The sequence below is a fragment of the Oncorhynchus tshawytscha genome, linkage group LG28, assembly GCF_018296145.1.
Source record: "Oncorhynchus tshawytscha isolate Ot180627B linkage group LG28, Otsh_v2.0, whole genome shotgun sequence".
In the NCBI taxonomy this organism is placed as follows: Eukaryota; Metazoa; Chordata; class Actinopteri; order Salmoniformes; family Salmonidae; genus Oncorhynchus; species Oncorhynchus tshawytscha.
In genome coordinates, this window is record NC_056456.1 from 11,531,955 (window position 1) to 11,554,158 (window position 22,204).

The 22,204-nt window shown below is 44.7% G+C and overlaps 1 protein-coding gene across 1 annotated transcript; it reads right to left on the reverse strand.

Moving 5' to 3' along the window:
• Positions 1–2,288: 2,288 nt before the first annotated feature.
• On the reverse strand, positions 2,289–19,864 carry LOC112226708 (sal-like protein 3). Its single transcript, XM_024391206.2, has 4 exons — positions 19,463–19,864; positions 13,540–13,687; positions 3,962–7,704; positions 2,289–3,573 (listed from the first exon to the last, which is right to left on the reverse strand). The coding sequence occupies exons 2-4, from the start codon at positions 13,613–13,615 to the stop codon at positions 3,226–3,228; spliced, it is 4,167 nt and encodes a 1,388-aa protein (XP_024246974.1). The 5' UTR covers positions 13,616–13,687; positions 19,463–19,864; the 3' UTR covers positions 2,289–3,225.
• Between the last annotated feature and the right edge of the window lie 2,340 nt (positions 19,865–22,204).

The following is a 22,204-nucleotide window of genomic DNA, read 5'->3' on the forward strand; positions in this document are numbered from 1 at the left end:
ATGTCCTCCGTCCCTCCAGCTAATTGGGCAACTTTTGCTAAATGTTTGTTGTCTGAGTGAGTGAAATGCTGTAAAATTAAGAGGACTATGTGTTTTGAAAGATGATATGTTGAGGATTATAATAAATACCGCTTTGATGTCATACGAGCAAGCCAAACAGCTGTGAGTCCAAATGTGCACTTCCCCATTTCCATATCCTAAAACTGATGTCACATACGGTGTCAACGTTCATGATCACTATGTTTGATGTACAATTCCAAGATGACATTGCGTCATACCCTGGGTTGTTCTGAACTAAATGAGCCTATGATTGTTTATTGAAAAGAACATTCGCAGCAGCAGACGCTCCTGACTCCTTTCTATGCGCACCACATTTTTATAACTTAGCTAGTCATGTCGGCAATAGAACAAGCTTTCAAATCATGTCCACCTTTATAATGGGCTGTTTATGGATTGCGTCTACAACAACAGTAATTGTGTGATGGCGGGGGATGCAGGGTTGTGTTCCAAACAAAACATCTACAAATGTGTACTTGCTGTAGTCCCGAAACAGCACAGCTAGGAGATTCTTTTTTTTCTTCTAAGTACCTTATAATAAAATACTCTTGTTTGAGTCATACAAGTGCATTGAAATTGATTCGGAACTGCGTACACTTTGGAGAGGTGTGTGGCCACTTGGAGACACCAGTTTTATGTCTTATGTTGCACCTACCCCACTTTTACAGGAATATTCTTATCATGTTACTGAATGTATGTACTTTCAGATTTCGTTGTCAACAAATGCGGCCGAAAAGTACAGTAAATGTAAAATGCAAATAAAATAAATAGTGTAATGTTTGGATTCAGTCTTGTGTCAGGTGAACTGTTGTGTACTCACCTTTGGTCTAATAATTTCCCCACTATCTCCCAACTGTTCCCTTTCAATTTCTATAAAGGTTATGCATTTTCTTATTTCATCTGTAAGAAACATTTAAATGTAGCCCTATCCAAATAGGCCAATTCCCACGAGTGTAAAGGGTTAACAAGGCAACACGCCATGTTAACTCCTCCTCCACATTTACTGGATTGGTTCAACAATTCAGAAGAAAACCTTCCCAGACAGTTTTTTTTTGTAGTCAGGACCAGAAAGAGAGAAAAGCTGCTAGTTAGGTTGCCTCAGCCCAAATGGGTCAGTTAGTTCAGTTGGACAATCCAACAAGTTCTCATGTTGAAGGCCTAACACTGCCACCTGGTGGCTTTAACCAGTACTATATTATTTAACGTATCTAACTACTTTTTTTTTTTTAATCCTGAAGGTTGTGTACAGCACTGTATATCAAGTATTTTTTTTCCGCCCAAACTCTCAAAGAAAAGTGACACATTACAATAATGCCTTGACAGTCATACTTGAGGGTATTCTATGGGCTGTTTTGTTCCACCACTTCCACTCCTCCTTTCACCTCTTTGTCTGGACCGGCATCTGAAACTGTGCACACTGCCACCTGCTGTACAGACATACTAATCTTTCCTACTTAGTATACATGTCATGCATGTGGTGATCAGTTGTATGCCACATGCACCAATGTTCTTTTGTAAGTGGTTAGATGAATTGGCACTAGCTAAATAGATCCACACAGACACCAAACTCACAGAATATTCAGTACCTGGTGCATCTGTGTGTGTTTAGTTGCACTCACACTCTAGAATTGTAATGCTTACACCTTGGCTATCCTTGCAACTCTCAATGGCCAGTGATCAGTGTCTGAGCCATCAGCCCCCTCCTGACCTTTCACACAGAGATTCAGGTTTCATTCACAATGCACGTGCAGGGTGCAGCACGCACACGCGCACACACACACACACACACACACACACACACACACACTGCATGGCTGCTCTGGTTGTCATGGCTGAAGAGATTAGGGGCTGAAGTGGGGACAGCTGGCCTCTTTCCCCTCTCTTCCTTTCGGTTGATGTGACAGACACAGAAGAAGGCAGAGGAGTTGAATTGTGTTGAAAGAGAGCAGGAATTAGTGACGCCTGTGTGTCAGGAAACCTGCCAAGATGAAGGCAGTTAGGGTCTACTACAGTGCTGTGCCAACACGCACGCCCGGTCACACACTTGCACAAAGAAATGCCCACACGCACACACTATGTTCTTGCGTGCATGTAGCCATTTATTTGATGTCCCTAACGGCAGTGTGTGCCGCACACATATTTATGTCACAAATCAACAAAACACACAGCTCTGCAGCAGAATGTAGAACAAGGCATGATAGGCGTCCAAAACACAGAGAAACCGTCATCCATCCCAGTTGTTGTTTCTTTATTTTTTTTAAAATCAATCTTAATTCTCTGGCATACACTGAAAGTACAACTCACAACAATATCAGACGTACACCTCTGATTCTTTTCTTGTTTGTTGTTGTTGTAAAGACACAAACATGAACCGAAGACAACGAGTTACAGAAAACGGACATCACTGTGAGACCAAACAACAATCAGCTGATTCATAAGATCCAAAGGAAAGGTTCTCTACCTGGCAGACCACAACCTCCTCTACTCTGCGCTTCTCTGCCCATCAGTTGGAAGAAGAGTCTGGGAGTAATCTATTCACCATGACATAAACAATTAGGTTTTGTACAGTAGCAGGTTGAGGATGAGAGACTGCATCTCCATAGGCTGTCAGGGTTGAAGCTGCTGTACGAGTTTAGTTTAGTGACCCCTCCCAATCTGTTCCACCTACCTTACCCTTTTATGATTGAATGAAGGAATGGTTTATGTGTGAACAGTGTTACTTCCTCTCTACCTTGCCTCCTTTTCCAATGCATGTCTTTATTAGAGATTCTATCTATCAAATAAACATGGAGTCAGACTCTGTTCAGGAAAATGACCTTTAAAACTAGCTAAATAAGAGCTAACAGAGCTCTCTGTCTAACAGAGGTCTCATTCTAGAAACCAGCTCCAACTCTCATCATCTTGACAGTGACTTCTGGCCTCCTCAAGCTCTCAATCCTGGAGTCATGTCATCTTTTTGCATCCTTCAGCTTTCCTTCTCTTTTAAAACAAAAGGCCAGGATGGCCAACTTACAGTTTTCACAAACTAACTAAGCAATTTACTCAGGGACTACCAAACCGACAGACTACTCAAATTATTTTGGAAGCAATACAATACAAAAGCCCATACGATTTGACCCAAAGGAACAGTGAATGTCCATTGAGAGCACCAGAGCATCACAGAGCCAATCACATTGACTCTAGAGTAGGCCCTTCATCAGATCCCTCACCTGAGCCCCTCCCAGTGGTTGGCTCCTTTGACAGTTGGGATCTAACAGGAGATTCAGCCAATCGGGGCATCTCCCCGTCCTCTCCTTGGCTGCCACTGGTCGGGCCTTGTGCTGGGTCGTCTGCCGGGTCATTGCTAGTGTTGAGGAATGCTTGGTACTGGTTCCAGAAGCCCACGTTGCTCCTGGTGGCTGGCGGGGTGGAGGACATTGTAGGTGTGTTAGCAGGAAGTCGCTCAGACGCTGATCGACCGCTCCGTACAGGGGGACGTGTTGCCTTGACAACCCCTCCATGATGCTTCATGTGTCCCTGTGGATGAACATGAAAATAACAGATTTTATAAGTGCCACTCCGACCAACCACTGAGTCACCCTGGCTGGATATAACATTTATATCACAAACATTTAGCTTGACTGATTCACCTCAGTCTGGACGGTGCCTTCTCATCAGTGAATGTTTCAGTTCAATGTAACCTGAAAACCAACTATCGGATCAAACTAGTTTTTAGAAGTAATGTCAGGTTCATAGGTTGCAATGTTTTTGACATCGAATGTACAATTCAACAGATTAATAAACCACTTCAAAGCAGCTATAAACATGTAGTCCATTAAACATGTAGTCCATAAGAGAGGACCAAGTTTTTTACCAACCCCACACCAATCTATACCCACATCATTCTCTCTCCCCATTCTCTTACCTTCAGTCCACTGCGGCTGGCATACTCTTTCCCACACTCAACACAGCTGTAGGTCTTTTTCTCAGGGCGAGACATGGGAGGGGGGAGAGTGGGAGCCAGACTGATTGGAACAGTGCCTTCCAGTCGGTCTCTGACACCACCCATCCCATCCTCCTTCCCATGGGAGCTGAGGTACGCCCCCAGCCTCGTCTCCCTGGTGTAGGTGACAGCTTTCTGGGGAACATCCCCAGCCTCAGTGTTGCCTGTCTCTGTAGTCTCTGACAGTGGTGCCATTCTGTGGTCCATATCAAGCACAGGGGCTTGCTTTGGTGCTGCAGGTGGGGAGGTTTCAACCCTGTCTTCCTCTGTGGGCTCTGGGGTGTTGGGTTTAGTAGGCTGTTCAGGGTCTAGTGTGGGTGCTAGGTAAGTTTTAGGGTACTCTGGGCTAAGGACAGAGGTAAAGGAGGGGGCTGGGCTAGGGTGTGCTACTGGGGCACCAAGTGTTGGAGTGCTCAGTAGATCTTCCAGGTTTGATCTTGGGCCAGGGAAGAAGACATCGAGAGGAAGGGAATTCTCACCCAATAGACAGTCTGACATCATGAGACTGGACAAGGGGGTGGTTTTGAGAACACTGGAGGAATTGTGAGCAGGGCTTGTCTTACTCACTGGAGTATCAATGGTTGTATCAAGGAGTTCCGCATGTTTGCCATCACTGACTGGGGAGCTTGAATCGCCCAGGGCTGGAGGTGGGGAGGGCACGCTGACACACAGGACCGGGGGGTCGGCGCTGCCAGGCGGAGGGGTAAGTGAGGTGGGGTTTAGGAAAGGGTCAGGGCTGAGGTCAGAGGGTGGGATCAGGTCAGGGCTGGAGGAGTGAGATCTGCTTGGCTCCCCGACACACGCTGGTGATGTCACACTGACGGATATGGGGGCAGAGGCTCCTACTAGGGTTTGAATGTGAGTGGACGCTGCTGAGCTCTTTGACTGGCTGCCTGAGGCTGCAGTGAAGCTCTCAAAAGAAACATCGGAGGTGTCATTGGGCTGGGGCTGGGATACAGCGTCTGGCTCTGCTATTGGCTCTGACAGAGACTCCGGAGCTCCCTCCGGTGGCAGCTGCCCTCCCAGGTGCATGCGGATGTGGTGTTGCAGCACCAGTGCATTGGTGAACTTGCGCTGGCACAGTGGGCAGGAGTTTTGGGCACGGGAGTTGGGCGGGCGGGCACGGTGGGTGGCCAGGTGGGACCGCAGGCTGCCCTTGGTGGAGAAGGAGCGTCCACACAGTTTACAGGGGAAGGGGCGCTCACCCAGGTGGGTGGCCTGGTGCAGACGCAGTGCCCTGGGGCAGCTCAGCACACGTAGACATACCCCACACTGGTTGGGGGCCAGGGAGCCAGTGCTCATGATGCCTAGGCCGGGGAGAATGGCGCCTGCCAGAGCGCTGCCCCCGTTGGCACTCATGCCCAGAGCGGCCACCATCTCTCTGGTGAAGTTGGAGACAGAGGTGGGGACGTGGGTGGAGGATGATGGGGAGGCCATCACGTAGGTGCTGGAGGTACTAGCACCCATGAGGCCGCTGCTGAACAACCCAGTGGAGGCCATGCTACTGTGAGAGGTCTCCCCTGAGGAGGAGGCCCAGGAAGAGGAGGTGGGAGGCTCCTTCTCCAGCTTTTCCACCAGCCGCTGCAACTTGGAGGTGTCTGAGGAGGGAGTGGAGGAGGAGGTGGAGGTGGTGAAGGCCTGGGCTTTGGGGTAGTGGGAGAAGGGGAAGGAGAGCTGAGAGTGGGTGGAGGAGAGGTGGGAAGAGCCTGGAGCAGGGGGTGGAGGGCGGAGTAGGCCCAAGGCAGGGTGATGGTGGGGGGAACCAGAGGGGAAGAGGAGTTTAGGGAGGTGGGCCAGCTGGGAGTAAGCAGAGTGAGACATCATGGGAAGGTGAGGAGGCGTGTTCTCATCAAAACACTGCTGCTTGGCCCCTTTAAAGAACCCAGCAATGGCGGAGGCGGCCGAGGAGGGGACAGAGAGGTGAGAGGAGGCGAGGGAGGAGGACGCAGAGGAAGAAGAAGAGGATGTGAGTGAGGAAGCAGCAGAGGATATGGAGGCAGCGGCCGCTGCAGCAGCGGCTTGGTTGAGCCGCAGGAGGGAGTGGGCGGTGGAGATGAGGGCCAGGTCCACACTGGGGGGCAGGGGGAGTGAAGAGGGGGGAGCACCGGTGGATATCCCCAGAGAAAATCCACCTCCGGCACCATCCACCTCCATACCGTCTCCATATGGGTCATCCTCGGCTCGCCGTTTACGACGCCTCTGAGCCTGCGCTGCGCTTACGCTCAGGCCAGTGCTGCTCATTGGCTGACCCTGGGGCTCAGACCCCCCCACTGGTCCCATACCCATTCCAAATAGGGAGGGGGGGAGGAGGGAGAGCGAGAGCTCTGGGTTCTGCTCGCGGTGGCGGAGGAAGTGCACCTTGAGGTTGCCGCGGGTGGTGAAGCGGCTGAGGCAGACAGGGCACTGGTAGGGCCTCTCACCCGTGTGGGAGCGCAGGTGGATCTGCAGGGACGAGTCACTGCTGAACAGCTTCCCACAGAACCGACAGGCATGCTGCAGACGCCCCAGGGAGGATGATGAGGACCCCGCTGAGGAGACAGACAGGTGGGGCTCCTGAGAGGAGGGCGGTGCCATAGAGGCAGTGGTGGGCAGGGGCGGGGTGAGGAAGGACAGACCACTGTGGCCACTGGTTAAGGTGGTGTTGGGGGATTTCTCATGGAGGAAACGAGTGGGCAAGGCCAGGGAGAGGGCCAGGGGGTAGTTGGAGGAAGCCATGGTGGAGATGGCAGACGAGGCAGAGGAGGAAGAAGAGGAGGAGGAAGGGCGGACACTGGTCCCAGGGTAAAGATAAGACCCAGTAGCCCCTCCTGCACCCTCCATCGGAGGTTTGTGTGGACGCAGGACATGGGACAGGCTGTGGCTGGGCTTGGAGGGCTTGGAGGCAGGCTGGGGAGGCAGCAAGGTGGAGAAGCAGGCCAGGAGAGGGGCTACAGTGTTAGGAGGCTGAGTGGGTGTAGGCTGGGGAGGACTGGACGTCCTCTCACTGCCCTCCAGACAGAGCTGGGGCAGAGGAGGCAGGAGGATCTGGGGCACCTCCAGGGCACAGGAGGCCCCACCCAGCCGCAGCACCTGCCTGCAGATCTCCTCCGTCATCTGCATCTGGTGGATTTGCCTCTGCTGCAGCACCCGCAGCTCTTCCAGGATCACTGCAATGCTAAGGTGGGCACGGGGTGGAGGGGCAGAGGCAGTGCCCGGGCTTGGGGAAGGCGTCACAGGGCTGGGGGGGCCCTCTGGAACGGGGCTAGGGCTGCCGGGGTGGGGCGGGGGGCAGAGGGAAGCTGATGAAGAGGAGGAGGAGGTGGTAGTGGCTGACACGCCCAGCTTGGGAGAGGCCATGAGAGAGCGGGGAGGGTGGGTCTGACTGGAAGGTGACGTGGAGGTGAGGTCGGGGAGGCTCAGGACTGTCTGGGAGGAGAGGGAGGGATCGGGGAAGTCAGGGGAGAGGGAGGACTGGGGGTCTGCGAGGGAGATGGGGCAGGGAGTGGGCTGGCAGGGAGAGCGGGAGAGGGGGGAGCCCTCACTTGGTAGAGAGGGGGTGTGAAGCCCCCCGAAGTTGGGACCTTGAGCCAGGGGGGGGTGGTATCTTTGAGGAGAGAAGGAAGATGAAGAGGAGGAGGAGTCTGTGGTCAGAGGAAAGGAAAATGACTTCACTGCCAACTGGTCATCTGAAAAAAGAAGAGAAAGAAGACAAGAGAGAAGGTTGACTTAGTTATTGTAATATTGAGCAAGACAGAGCTTTGAATCTACTTAACACACTTTTACTACTTTGGGTTCATAAAACTCAGTGAAATCTATTTGAGCACTGCTCAGAATGCCCTCTTGAGAGTGTTTTCCACCAGTCAACCTTATCTGACAGTGAGTGTTGACACACCAATGATGATCAGTGGATAGCCAAGAAAAGCAACTGAAGCAAATCCATCATACAGGTAACAACTACGAGTAAATGAAATGCCTCTGTCCCTCCGAGAATTGTGATTTTTCAAGTAGTAGCAGATAGGACCGAAGCCCTCAGATAACATCTATACATTCGGAGACCATGCAGTGAGGTGAACACCAGAACCCTGCCCAGTTTGCCTCTTTATTCTCTTCTCCACCACCTCATCATCCAAACTCCCCCTCTCTTTCCTCTTTACTTCACCCTTTATTGGTTTTTTTCCTTGTCAACTCCCCCCCCACACACACACACAAAATTCCCCTGGCTTGCAAGACTACACCATCCACACTGAGCAGCCTACCTTGTTTCCACGGCAACACAGGACAGAGGACAATGGTCCCTAAAACCTCTTACAACCCTGACCTCTGAAAAAGTCACGCATATATAGACATGCCCTCTATCACACTCTCTCCTTCTCTCCTTCTCTCTCTCTCTCTCTCTCTCTCTCTCTCTCTCTCCATTTGTTCTGTCTTTCATCTCTTGTTGCACCCTTCCCCCATAACCCAGTAGGGTGTCAGGGACAGGCAGTCTGTGGGTACTGGACAGTGGCTGTGATTGGCAGGCAGACTTGACCTTAAGAACACTGGGGTCACACATTCCTTCTAGTTCTGGGCAGGCAGAGGAAGAGGTGGGGGCAAAATAAAACAAACAGGCTACCAGACTCGATGACAAGCAGACTGGCAACGACCACACTTCACTACCAAAACACACACACACACACACAAATACACACACACTCCCACATCTACAATAACAAACACAATATTACTACACCATACCACTACAATGTTACGACACTATTAGACCCAACTATACTGGTTGCAGACCTACAAATGCATATATACACACACAGTGCATTCAGAAAGCATTCAGACCCCTTGACTTTTTCCACATTTTGTTACATTACAGCCTTATTCTAAAATGGATTAAATATTTTTTCCCCCTCATCAATCTACACACAATACCCCACAATGACAAAGCAAAAACAGTTTTTTAGACATTTCTGCAAATGTATAAAACATCTAAAACTGAAATATCACATTCAGACCCTTCACCCAGTATTTTGTTGAAGCACCTTTGGCAGCAAATACAGCTCGAGTCTTCTTGGGTATGACGCTACAAGCTTGGCACACCTGTATTTGGGGAGTTTCTCCCATTCTTCTCTACAGATCCTCTCAAGCTCTGTCAGGGTGGACAGGGAACAGGTATTTTCAGAGATGTTTGATTGATTTCAAGTCCGGGCTCTGGCTGGGCCACTCAAGGACATTCAGAGTCTTGTCCAGTAGCCACAACTGCTTGGTCTTGGCTGTGTGCTTAGGGTCGTTGTCCTATTGGAAGGTGAACCTTCGCCCCCAGTCTGAGGATGTGAGCGCTTGGGAGCAGATTTTCATCAATGATCTCGCTGTACTTTGCTCTGTTCATCTTTCCCTCGATCCTGATTAGTCTCCCAGTCCTTGCCACTGAAAAACATCCCCACAGATGTTGCCACCACCACGCTTCACCGTAGGGATGGTACCAGGTTTTCTCCAAATGTGACGCTTGGCATTCAGTCCAAAGAGTTCAATCTTGGTTTCATCAGACCAGAGAATCTTGTTTCTCATGGTCTGAGAGTCCTTTAGTTGCCTTTTGGCAAACTCCAAGCGGGGCTGTCATGAGCCTTTTACTGAGGAGTAGCTTCTGTCTGGCCACTCTACCATAAAGGCCTGATTGGTGGAGTGCTGCAGAGATGGTTGTCCTTCTGGAAGGTTCTTCCATCTCCACAGAGGAACTCTGGAGCTCTGTCAGAGTGACCATCAGATTCTTGGTCACCTCCTTGACCAAGGCCCTTGACCCCAATTGCTCAGTTTGGCTGGGTGGCCAGCTCTAGGCATAGTCTTGGTGGTTTGAAACTTATTTTATTTAAGAATGATGGAGGACACTGTCTTCTTGGGGACCTTCAATGCTGCAAGCATTTTTTGGTACCCTTCCCCAGATCTGTGCCTCAACACACTCCTGTCTCGTAGCTCTAGGGATAATTCCTTCAACCTCATGGCTTGGTTTTTTCTCTGACATGCGTTGTCAACTGTGGGACCTTACATAGACAGGTGTGTGCCTTTTCAAATCATGTCCAATCAATTGAATTTACCACAGGTGGATGTAAAGGATGATCAATGGAAACAGGATGCACCTGAGCTCAATTTCAAATCTCATAGCAAAGGGTCTGAATATTTATGTAAATAAGATATTTCTGTTTTTATTTTTAATACATTTGCAAACATTTCAAAAAATCTGTTTTCACTTTGTCATTATGGGGTATTGTGTGTAAATTATTATTTATTTATTTTGCTCCTTTGCACCCCATTATTATACTAGCCACTTTAAACAATGCTACTTAATATAATGTTTACATACTCCACATTATTTATCTCATATGTATACGTATATACTGTACTCTATATCATCTACTGCATCTTTATGTAATACATGTATCACTAGGCACTTTAAACTATGCCACTTTGTTTACATACTCATCTCATATGTATATACTGTACTCGATACCATCTACTGCATCTTGCCTATGCCGTTCTGTACCATCACTCATTCATATATCTTTATGTATATATTCTTTATCCCTTTACACTTGTGTGTATAAGGTAGTAGTTTTGGAATTGTTAGCTAGATTACTCGTTGGTTATTACTGCATTGTCGGAACTAGAAGCACAAGCATTTCGCTACACTCGCATTAACATCTGCTAACCACGTGTATGTGACAAATAAAATTTGATTTGATTTAATTCTATCTCGACTTTGCACATTCTTCCACTGCAAATCTACCATTCCAGTGTTTTACTTGCTATATTGTATTTACTTTGCCACCATGGCCTTTTTTTTTGCCTTTACCTCCCTTATCTCACCTCATTTGCTCACATTGTATATAGACTTATTTTTCTACTGTATTATTGACTGTATGTTTGTTTTACTCCATGTGTAACTCTGTGTTGTTGTATGTGTCGAACTGCTTTGCTTTATCTTGGCCAGGTCGCAATTGTAAATGAGAACTTGTTCTCAACTTGCCTACCTGGTTAAATAAAGTTGAAATAAATAAAAAGATTGATGATGATTTTTTTTATTTAATCCATTTTAGGTAAGGCTGAAACGTAACAAAATGTGGAAAAAGTCAAGGGGTCTGAATACTTCTGAATGCACCGTATAGCAAGGATCATCAACTAGATTCAACCACCAGCCAATTTACTTCTTGAGTGGCTGGTCAGAGGGCCGGAACATAATAAAACAAAGATTTTTAGATTGCAAATTGACTGCAAGAAGTCTAAACAAATATAATAACAAATATCATAATTTCAAGCCTTGATTACATTTGGGGACATTGCCTGGCGTAGTGTGCCGTCTTTCGGATGGGACGTTAAAATTGGTGTCCTGACTCTCTCTGGTCATTCAAAATCCAATGGAACATATTGTAAAAGTAGGGGTGTTCACCCCGATGTGATGGCTAAATTCCCAACCTGGCTACATTCCATCATGGCCACCTAATCATCCCCCTCATTCCTAATTTGGCATATATCACTCTCTACCTGATAGCTGATGCGTGGTGAGCGTTCTGGCACAAAAATGGTCGCCGTGCATCACTGAGGTGGGTGCTACACATTGATGGTGAATGAGGTGAGTTTCCTCCTACTATGTAAACAGTGGTGTAAAGTACGTAAGTAAAAATACTTGAAAGTAAGTCATTTTAGGGGGTATCTTTACTTTACTTTACTATTTATATTTTTTACCAACTTTTAATTTTACTTCACTACATTCCTAAAGAAAATAATGTACATTTTACTCCATACATTTTCCCTGACACCCAAAAGTACTTGTTACATTTTGAATGCTTAGTAGGACAAGAAAATTGTCCAATTCACACTTATCAGGAGAACATCCCTGGTCATCCCTACTGCCTCTGATCTGGCAGACTCACTAAACACATGCTTCATTTGTAAATTATGTCAGTGTTGGATTTGAAATAATATTTTGGGGAAAATGTCTGGTTTGCTTAATAGAAGGAATTTGAAATGATTGATATATTTTATATATTTATATATGTTTACTTTCAAAAACGTAAATATATTTTAGCAATTACATTTACTTATGATACGTAAGTATATTTAAAACCAAATACTTTTAGATTTTTACTCAAGTAGTATTTAACTGGGTGACTTTTACTTTTACTTGAGTCATTTTCTATTAAGGTATTTTTACTTTTACTCAAGTATGACAATTGGGTACTTTTCCCACCACTGTATGTAAAAGGCTTTGAGTACCTCAGTTGGCAGAAAAGCTCTATATAAATCCAATCAATTATCATTTATTATTTGTATAGGATCACATCTCTCTATTATTCGTGGGAATACTTGGGAACATATTTCCAAAATTAAAATCGCTTGGATCTGATTTCCTGGTGTTTTTATATATATATATTTTATATATTTTATATATTTATATATATATTTATATATATATATATTTGGCTCAGAAAACTTGGGGGCCAAATAAAACTGCCGTGGGCCGGCAGTTGGGGAATCCTGACACGCACACGCACACGCACACACTCACACACAGAGAGACAAGCACACGCACACACACAATATTATTAAAACCTACCACTACAATGTTACTAAACTATTACACCTAATTAGCCCTCAGTGACTGGTTGTAGACTTACCAATGCATATAAACACATATAGACACACACACACTAGTTCTTGGGTGTGTTCATGCCTCACTGCTCAACGACAAAGCCCTAGAGGGACAATGGGATTGCATGTTATTGCAGTTACAACACCTTATAAAGCACCTCTCGCGTTCATCAGTTCCTGTACCATCTCCCTCTCATCTCCTAAATGGCATTCCAAAATCGAAAACATGCATATTTGGAACGATAGAGTTTATTAGACTTTTCAGTGTAACAGTGTAACATCTTCTCTATCCTCTATTGCCTCTACGTTTTCATCTTTCCTCCTCTTCATATGCCAACTAACTGGGTGGTCTGTGTCTTTGAATCTGCCAATACAAGGGGGGGTTGGTGAAGGCAATGAGAAGGAAAGAAACACATACACTAATACATAGGATTAGAAAGAAGAAAACGAGACTCCTCAGACACAATCATTGCAATAATATCACACCATTGCTGACATATTAAAATGAGCCTCATAGCATCCCCACACCTTTAGATTCTGAACTGACAGAGATAGGGTCAACGTTTTCACTAAAAACTCTCGCCAAAACTTTCCAGGTGACAGGTACTATATACTGTCTTTTTAAGCCTCTTTAAACATGTGCCACTACACAAGCACTGTTCTGTGGAGGAAATCAAGTTATTAACTACCCAGAAAAATATATTTCCAAAAAACAGCATAACAACTTGGCCTATTTATTTGAAAAATCATGTCAAGCTATATTTTGAAAAACACAAATGGAGAAAAACAAACATTTGACAACACAACATAAAAAAAAGTTAATTATTTCCATACTAATAGCTACTGTATTCAGCTGTTGACTTGCATATCAATAATAGTCCATTTCTCACCATGCTCTAGTATTGGAGAGGCGGCAGGGAGCGGGCTCATGAGCTGCTGGGGTCGTTTCTGTTTCCGACGAGACATGCTTCAGCAGGACGCGACTGATGCAGCGGTACATGGGCCAACAGAATGCTTAGATTTTTTTCTCCCTGCACACTGAAAAAGTGGTTAACTAAATTACGCGAATTAGAAGAGAAGCACAGGTGAATTTTCCGCCACAAATGTCCAACTCCATTGGTGGCATCGTGGTGCAAAAGTGAAAAACTTGTGAAGACTACAGGCATGTGTTTCAATTCTTTCTTTCAACAAGTCTTCTTTTCTCAAACTCACCGTTAGACCCCCCTTCTCTCACAAAACACACACACACACATAGTCCTCTTGTTCAACCACTACATTTGCATTCAAATGGCGAATGAACACCACTTCTTTTGAGCCATGACTCCCTCCTCACTCCTCTTGCCTCCACCTCACCGACAAAAGCCCATCACGTTCTGTCATTCAGACAAACATAATCATGTGGACCCCAAAAAGTGCTGTCCATTGATTTAAATACTAAAGTTTTGCATCCCCATGACGCAAATAAAACCTCAATACTGCACTACATTTTTATCTTGGTCCGTATAGCCTACATTTGATGAAGAACAGTAGGCCAATTAATTTACACCTCTCACTTGATTTAATTTGTCTCTTTGTATCAGTGTACACGGTTTACTATACTTGTGAGTACCAGAAGTCCTCAAAAGAATAGTAAGCCAACTAAAATTCAGAGAAGTGAGGACATTTTTCCGGTCCTCACTTGTTAAAAGGCTATTTTAGGGGTTAGGTTTAGGGTTGGGGTTAGAATTAGGGTTAAGGTTAGGTTTATGGTTAAGGATAAGGGAAAATAGGATTTTGAATCGGAATCAATTGTTGGTCCCCAAAAAGTCCTCACAAGTATAGTAAGGCATAGCTGTGTGTGTGTGTGTGTGTGTGTGTGTGTGTGTGTGTGTGTGTGTGTGTGTGTGTGTGTGTGTGTGTGTGTGTGTGTGTGTGTGTGTGTGTGTGTGTGTGCGTGTGTGGGGGGGTAGATCCAGTAAAAAAAACATTTCAAAAAATCTCTCACTCTGGCTGCCCCTCATTTTCATTACCTCTCCACGTGGTAAGCAGTAGAGCCGGATGTTGAAAAGGAAGCATTGTGCTTCGCGTCAGTGGTCCTGTGTATTCGAGAGGCTCACGGAGGGTGATGCTCACTCAGCTGTGTCCTAGCGCCATTGTCGCAAATTCCTGTTCATTCAGTGGCCTGTTAATGGAGCTTTCGCATCGGGAACGCTGGAAGGGAGGTAGATGGAATTCCAAGTTGGGGTTCCACCAATAGATTGGTTGGACACCGCTGCTCACCGTCCGTCAATCATCCATTACAAAGAGTTGACTGGACTCACCTCTTTGAATAGTATATCTATAATCAAGGGAGGATGCTATTTTGTGGGTAGGCCAACCTGTACCCAAACATGCACGCACATGCTCACACAACCACACAGACACACACACACATGTTTGTTTTTCTATCCTTGTGGGGACCAAACAATTGATTCCCACTCAAAATCTTATTTTCCCTAACCCCTAACCCTTAAACCTTTAACTGAAACCTAACCTTAACCCTTGCCTTAACCCTAAACCCCTAACACTCAACCTAACCTTAACTCCTAACCCTAAACCTAACCCCTAACCCTAAACCTGACCCCTAAGCCTAAAATAGCCTTTTCCCTTGTGGAGACAGGCGAAATGCCCCCACTCGTCCGAATTTTCCTCGTTTTACTATCCTTTTGAGGACTTCTGGTCCCCACAAGGATAGTAAAACTAAAAACACACACATACACCTTGTCTTATTTTTCCAATGGGGTTTACAAGCTTCTGAACCTGGCAGGTAAATTGTGCCAGGACAGGGTGATGTTTCAAATCACTATCACTTGCTATCTAGTCTAGACGGGTTGCCCCCGTCTATGTAACAATTTTCCAGCCTTAGAGATGTATAGAGATCGTAACGTTGTATCTGTCCCATTGTGGTGTTTGTTTCCTCATCCCCAGGCCCAAATTGCTGGTGCACAGAGCCTGGTATCAGTGTGGGACTGTTTGGGGCGTGGACTTACTGGGTGACATGATACTCAATTCAAATATTGCTGTTCAAGCTAATACATAGCTAGCCAGCGTAACTCTGCCAGCCGTCCTGTAACATGATTGAATGCATTCAGTTGTGCAACTGCCGAGGTATCCCCTTTTCCTTCCCTTCAAATAGAAAAGGCGTCGTAGTTGTGCGGAACACTATCCCCGGTCAAAAGTACAAGCACGAGTCTTTTCCGTACCAATGGCAATCATGCAGAACGCTAAGACTACTTTAAAGCACTGGGGGAAATTGTTGGACACATCTCCGTGGGAGATGGCTTGCCACAGGCAGTTTGCGAAGTGTCAAACTCTTCTTTTAAAACCCTTCTTAGAAGATACTACAAACGTATCTTTGAATTGGCGGGAATAGGCGGTTTATTTTGAGAAAAATAATATCCATATTTCGCGAGCTAACCAAGTTCTCTTTGTTGCACACAAACACAACAACAATACTGGCCCCTGGATGCAGCACACTTCAAGGGAGGTTCTAAGGGTTGCACTAGATGATGGACTGAGAGATTAAAACCAGTGTTTTTTGTCCGCTCCCACCATAGGCTTCAAGGTTACTCCCGATCTGAGGCGCTTGGAAACCAGATGGTTCAACAGAGAATGGTGGGCGAGATTATGGCGTCTGTGAGCGCACGGGGCAGCACCATTGAGGCCATCTCCATTTTGAAGTAGCCTATTTTCTTCTTCTACTACTTCTATAAGTTGGAAGAAAAAAAAACTGAAAGGGTGCATACTACCACCTGGAGTGTGTTGTTTGAACAAGTATAAAGCCAAGGTTGGTGATTTACTGCTACCTGCAATTATGGAATGTTTGCTCACAAGTATAATTAATTGGTTGATCCCTTCTGGGCTCGCCATTGAGGTTACCTCCATTTTAAAGTAGTCCATTTTCTTCTTGTTTTTATGTTTGAAAAAAGTGTCAAGCTAATTTTGGTGACTAACCGCCACCTGCAGTGCTGGAGTCTGCGTGATTGATTTATTGTGCCCACTAGATGGCGGTCATATAGCTTAAAGCCATATACAAACTAGGCAAACCAATTTGAAGAAGAAGACTGCTCTGATCACTGGCTAATCAATCCAACCCATAGGAATCCCCACCCAGTTGACTGCTTTACAATGGTGGAAGAACGTGTTATTTCCATGTAATGATCTCTATACATCTTTATGGAACAGGGAAGCACGTCACTGGTTTATCTGGTGACATCACAGCCTTATCAGCTTGTTGCCCTAGCATCCACATCCCCATCGGACACAAATTAGTAGCTAGCTAGTTAGCGAGACGGAAAAAGATTAGCTTATTTTTAATGAGTGCATTTTGCAAGTGGCTAGTTTGCATCATCTACCGTCACTAAAACCACTGCAAAGGTTTTGCCCCTTCCCAGATTATTTTTCTTCTCCGAAAAGTCAAAGAGAATCTGATATCTTCCACATACCTAGAGCTGTTGCTCTAGACCTGGGATTTCCGAGACTACTAGCTATCACTAGCTAACAGGGGAGAAATACAACCTACACCACATAAATGCCTCTCTCACATATGCTTATTTCTGTCCCTAAGTGTTAGGAACTCCACTCTCCATCCCCCATGACCAGTTCCTGAGAGTCTAGGAGGTAACCTAAACCTGCCTCTCAAACTGTCTCTGACCTGTGTCGTGATAGGTTGCTAGGGAGTTTACTAGGGGGCCAGACATCTGCCCATCCTCTTGATTATACAGGTCACAAAATACTTGGAAGTCTCCCTCAGGCAGTGGCAGAGAGCAACATCTCTGTTTCTGCCCATCAACACCTGAACTAATTTATATCTCTGGACTTGTGGGATGGTGTGTGTGCCCAAAGTGAGTTTGTACATTTGTATATTGTTCTTCATAGTTAGTTACTACTATTGCCTATTGTATGTTGCCCCTCTGAGTTTACTGTGTTGTGTAATACTCTGCAGGTGGCATATGCAATCTATTACAGTCCTTACCGCTATAGTCTGTAAGATTCAGTATCTGTGCATTTGTGCCCTGGTGTATTCATGTTGTATGTGCGTATTCATTACCTTTGTTTCTGTCCATTACAGAACCACTACCTTTCCTACTTTTCATCCCCATGTACATCCATCCCCATTTACATCTCCAGAGTGTGTCAATAAAGTTATTGTGTGTATCAACTCTGGGCATGTCTTATTCCCCTCTAACCAGGGGCAGGGTCAGTGGGTCACAAACCAGTAGAATACTCTCTTTTACTAACACTAAAACGGAAACGAAATAATGTAAACACGAAATAGGAATGTTTTTATCAAACTAAAACCTAATAAAAAATAGTAAATCAAGTCGGGAAACTAAGTGAAACTAAACTGAATTTAAAATAAAAACGAACAGAAAAACTACAAAACTATAATAGCCTTTAATCACATACTAATCCACCTAGGCGTGTTTTCAACTATTTTGCGATTATAAACCTTGAGTTTCTACTGCTGGGTGGAGAACCCTTACCTTACCACACACACATTTTACATTAAGGCCATAATTGCATACGCACAGCTACATTGCAGGCCTGCCACACAATCGATTTGCATGACAAGTTAACACAAAACAAACAGAAAACGCTACAGAAGGCTTAAAGAAATGAAAGGCCTTATGACGCACGTTTAGCCTACTATATAGCTGTAGTACCCACAAAGCTGGGCAGCTTGCTCTTCATTTCTTTTATAGGATACTTAGTTCCCTGTGTTGCACTTGCACTGACATCACATTATGGCCAACATGAAACCCTTTCAGAAATGTACAGTATGCTATATTGCATCATATCATGTGTGAACATGATTGTGCACAATTGTTTAATTTTTTGCCCAAAATGCACATTTCTTTGCCCTGATTTTGACCATGTCCTCCTGTTCTACATAGGCCCGCACATCTGGTACGCACATCACCACCCCAAACACACACACACACACACACACACACACACACCCTCTGCTGTTTCCCCAAACCAGTTTTAAAGAACCATTCAAAATCGACTGATATAAACATACATCTTGTAAATATCAAGATATTTAAATATAATTTGGTATTGTGGATTATAGGCCTACAAATATCTGAACATTAAAATAAATAAGACAGTTATTCACCAAGCCTATTTTGGGTTACCTCTAAAATAGGTTTCCCATTCACAGTTGGCACCATGGGTAGGACTATTCTATTTGGGGGCTATATGCTTTGAGTCAATAACAATGTATTCCTCATAATACAGTTGTCATCCTTGCCTCCCATAATTTGGACATTGAATGTATAGCTTAATGTGTTGGGATCAACGTGTCTGCTGCCAGACAGTGATGTATAGGCCTATCCTGATTTGGCTGTTTGATGTGGCCTACACGTATACATTTTAGAATTCGCTTTTCAGAGACGTACGATATATTTATACAACCTTTCATCACTAGAAACAGTGTTTTATAGTTTTTTTTTTAAACGAAGAATAAATCAAAACCGCTGTTCGTGTCTCGCAAACTATTTAATTATATTTAAGCATAGCCTATTGTGCCAACAAAGCATTTGTGTTTTTCGTAGCATCGCACCATGACATTTAAATCGACGATCTAACATTTTAAAAACGCTTGAGAACAGCGCTATAACTTCTGCTGTCCCGCTACTGTACCGGCGACCTGTTGCATGCGTGCGCGCGCACTGATCATAACAAGTTATGATTTCATAAATTATTATGACTGCCCTAAAATATCGCTACAAATTGCTCATGTCCCTCGTTTGCGTCGTCGACATAAATAAAATAACGGAATTTACTCACCATGTTAGAATCGATGATATTTGACTGTGGTTTACAAAATTATAAAATATGTTGGGCAATAGGCTAAGTCTCCCAGTCGGGACATCGACATAGCCTTTTCCGGCATTCAGCCACAAAGATGCGCAGTCGTCCCTGAGACAGACGGGCGGAACACCGCATTGGCAAATTATTTATTTATATCGTCGCAGTGTAGAGGGACTATTTGGTATCTTAAATGTATCAATTCATTGTTTTTACTGACCCAGAGAAAGAGGCGGGGGAGGGTGAAGATAGGCTAGCCTACTATGCGGTAATGAAAGGGAATTGGATTAGTATTCCTGTCATCCTCCTCCCCTTCCCTTTTCAATCCTCTTTGTAGGCTATTTGGCGAGGGCGGCCTGCATCTCGGTCTGTGTCTGGTTTCTGCGGCAGTGGCGGCTGTCTGTTCGTCCTATCCGGACCCTGTCCCACTGTAATTAATGACATTCATCGCCACCATGACTTGTACTATATAGGACACAGACTGACCACGACTAGACTTGCCTACCGACTTAACATTTTTTTTACCGACTCGCATATCTACCCCGTATTAAACCATGGGGGCATTGTGCAAATCTCGTGTAGGCCTAACTTAACCTAGGAACTATTTGAATAGGTCCTAACCTAGAAGTTCCAATGCAGGACTGTTTTTTTTCCACCTGGCTATCATTTTTGTCAACTACTATACTATAACATAATAATGGTCCTATATGTCTCTTGGAACAGACCCCATTCTATTCCTATTCATAGAGGAAATTCATTATGGACCATGGAAAGAATGCATAGGCCTTTAGCAAAATATACGGCACATAAATGGCACATGACATGAAGAATGTTTACAACAGTCAGTGACACATTTTAGCAGTCAAAATGTCACCCCACATCTCACACACACAGGTCTATGAAAATGATCATGCTCATCATCACTCCTCTGTCAGACGTGTTGACCTACTGAACTCCCCACCAACGCAACTGTTATCAGGCGGTGTATGTGTTCTTATCAGACCCGGCGTATATAGTCTCTCATTGTGTTTTAGACAGTAGTCACACTTCAAGGCACATAAGAGATAGCAAGGGTATGTTTTAGGTGAGTGTATTTTGGTCTGACCCAGCCAGCACTGATGACAGCCAAGAGCCTCGTGCAACAAGTTATAAAATCTGACATACTGTACCTTCGCGAAGGTGTAGAGGAATGCGTCCACTAGGGGGCTCACTAATACCAAAAACAAGGTTGTGTGGCAGGCCAGAGAATGCATTTGCTTTAGCTCGCCAGGTTTCCGACTCTAGTTAGGCATATACAATGAGTGTACAAAACATTAAGAACACCTTCCTAATATTGAGTTGCACTCAGAACAGCCTCAATTAGTCTGGGCATGGACTCTACAAGGTGTCGAGGTGTCGAATGCGTTCCACAGGAATGCTGGCCCATGTTGACTCCAATGCTTCCCAGTTGTGTCAAGTTGGCTGTCCTTTGGGTGGTGGACCATTCTTGATACGCATGGGAAACTGTTGAGAGTGAAAGACCCAGTGTTGCAGTTCTTGACACAAACCGGTACGCCTGGCAGCTACTACCATACCTTGTTCAAAAGCACCTTGTGAATGGCATACATACACAATCCATGTCTCAATTGTCTCAAGACTTAAAAGTCCTTCTTTATCCTATCTTCTCCCTTCATCTACACGGATTGAAGTGGATTTAACAAGTGAAATCAATAAGGGATCATAGTTTTCACCTGGATTCACCTGGTCAGGCTATGTCATGGAAAGAGCAGGTGTTCTTAATGTTTTGCACACTCAGTGTATACATTTTCAAAACATTTGGAAATCAGTTCATCCAACATCACTAACACAATGGAAAATTGAATGATTTATTATTGAAATAGCATGGGTGACTGAGAAAAACAAATTTGCAAAATGTAATGCCATGTGGCTATTTATAATGCAGACACTAGGGATGGGGGTGTGAGCATGCGGTTCTGGGCAAAGGAGATGTAGTCATTGTTTGTGTGCATCTGTAAGTTGTTGTTAGTATGTTTATGTTTGTATTTGGTGTGAAGAAAAAGGGAGAAAAAAAATAAAGAAAAAAATACACAATGCAGTGATGGAGAAGCATACAGACACTTTGCAATAACAGTTTTATTTATCTATAGCCTACTATACAGTACTTGAGTATGCCAATACTTTCTGTTTCAACTGAGTCTATGTTATAAATATCAATATCTCTACAATGCTCAACAAATTATGTGCATCTTCCCACATGAAATTGTTGTAAATTATTCATGGCACTGACCCTGTTATATAGCTCACAATCTCATGTTTATCTCCTTTCTCGTGAGTTTATTTACATTATATTATTTTCAAGCAGATTTAAGTCAAAACTGTAATTCGGCTACTTAGGAACATTCACTGTCTTCTTGTAAGCACCTCCAGTGTATATTTGGCCTTGTGATTTAGGTTATTGTCCTGCTGAAAGGTGAATTAATCTCCCAGTGTCTTGTGGAAAGCCTGCTGAACCAGGTTTTCCTCTAGGATTTTGCCTGTGCCATTCCGTTTATTTTTTATCCTGAAAATCTCCCCCGTCCTAAATGATTACAAGCATACCAATAACACGATGCAGCCACCACTATGCTTGAAAATAAGGGGTGGTACTCAGTAATGGGTTGTATTGAATTAGCCCCAAACATAACAATTTGTATTCAAGACAAAAAGTGAATTGCTTTGACA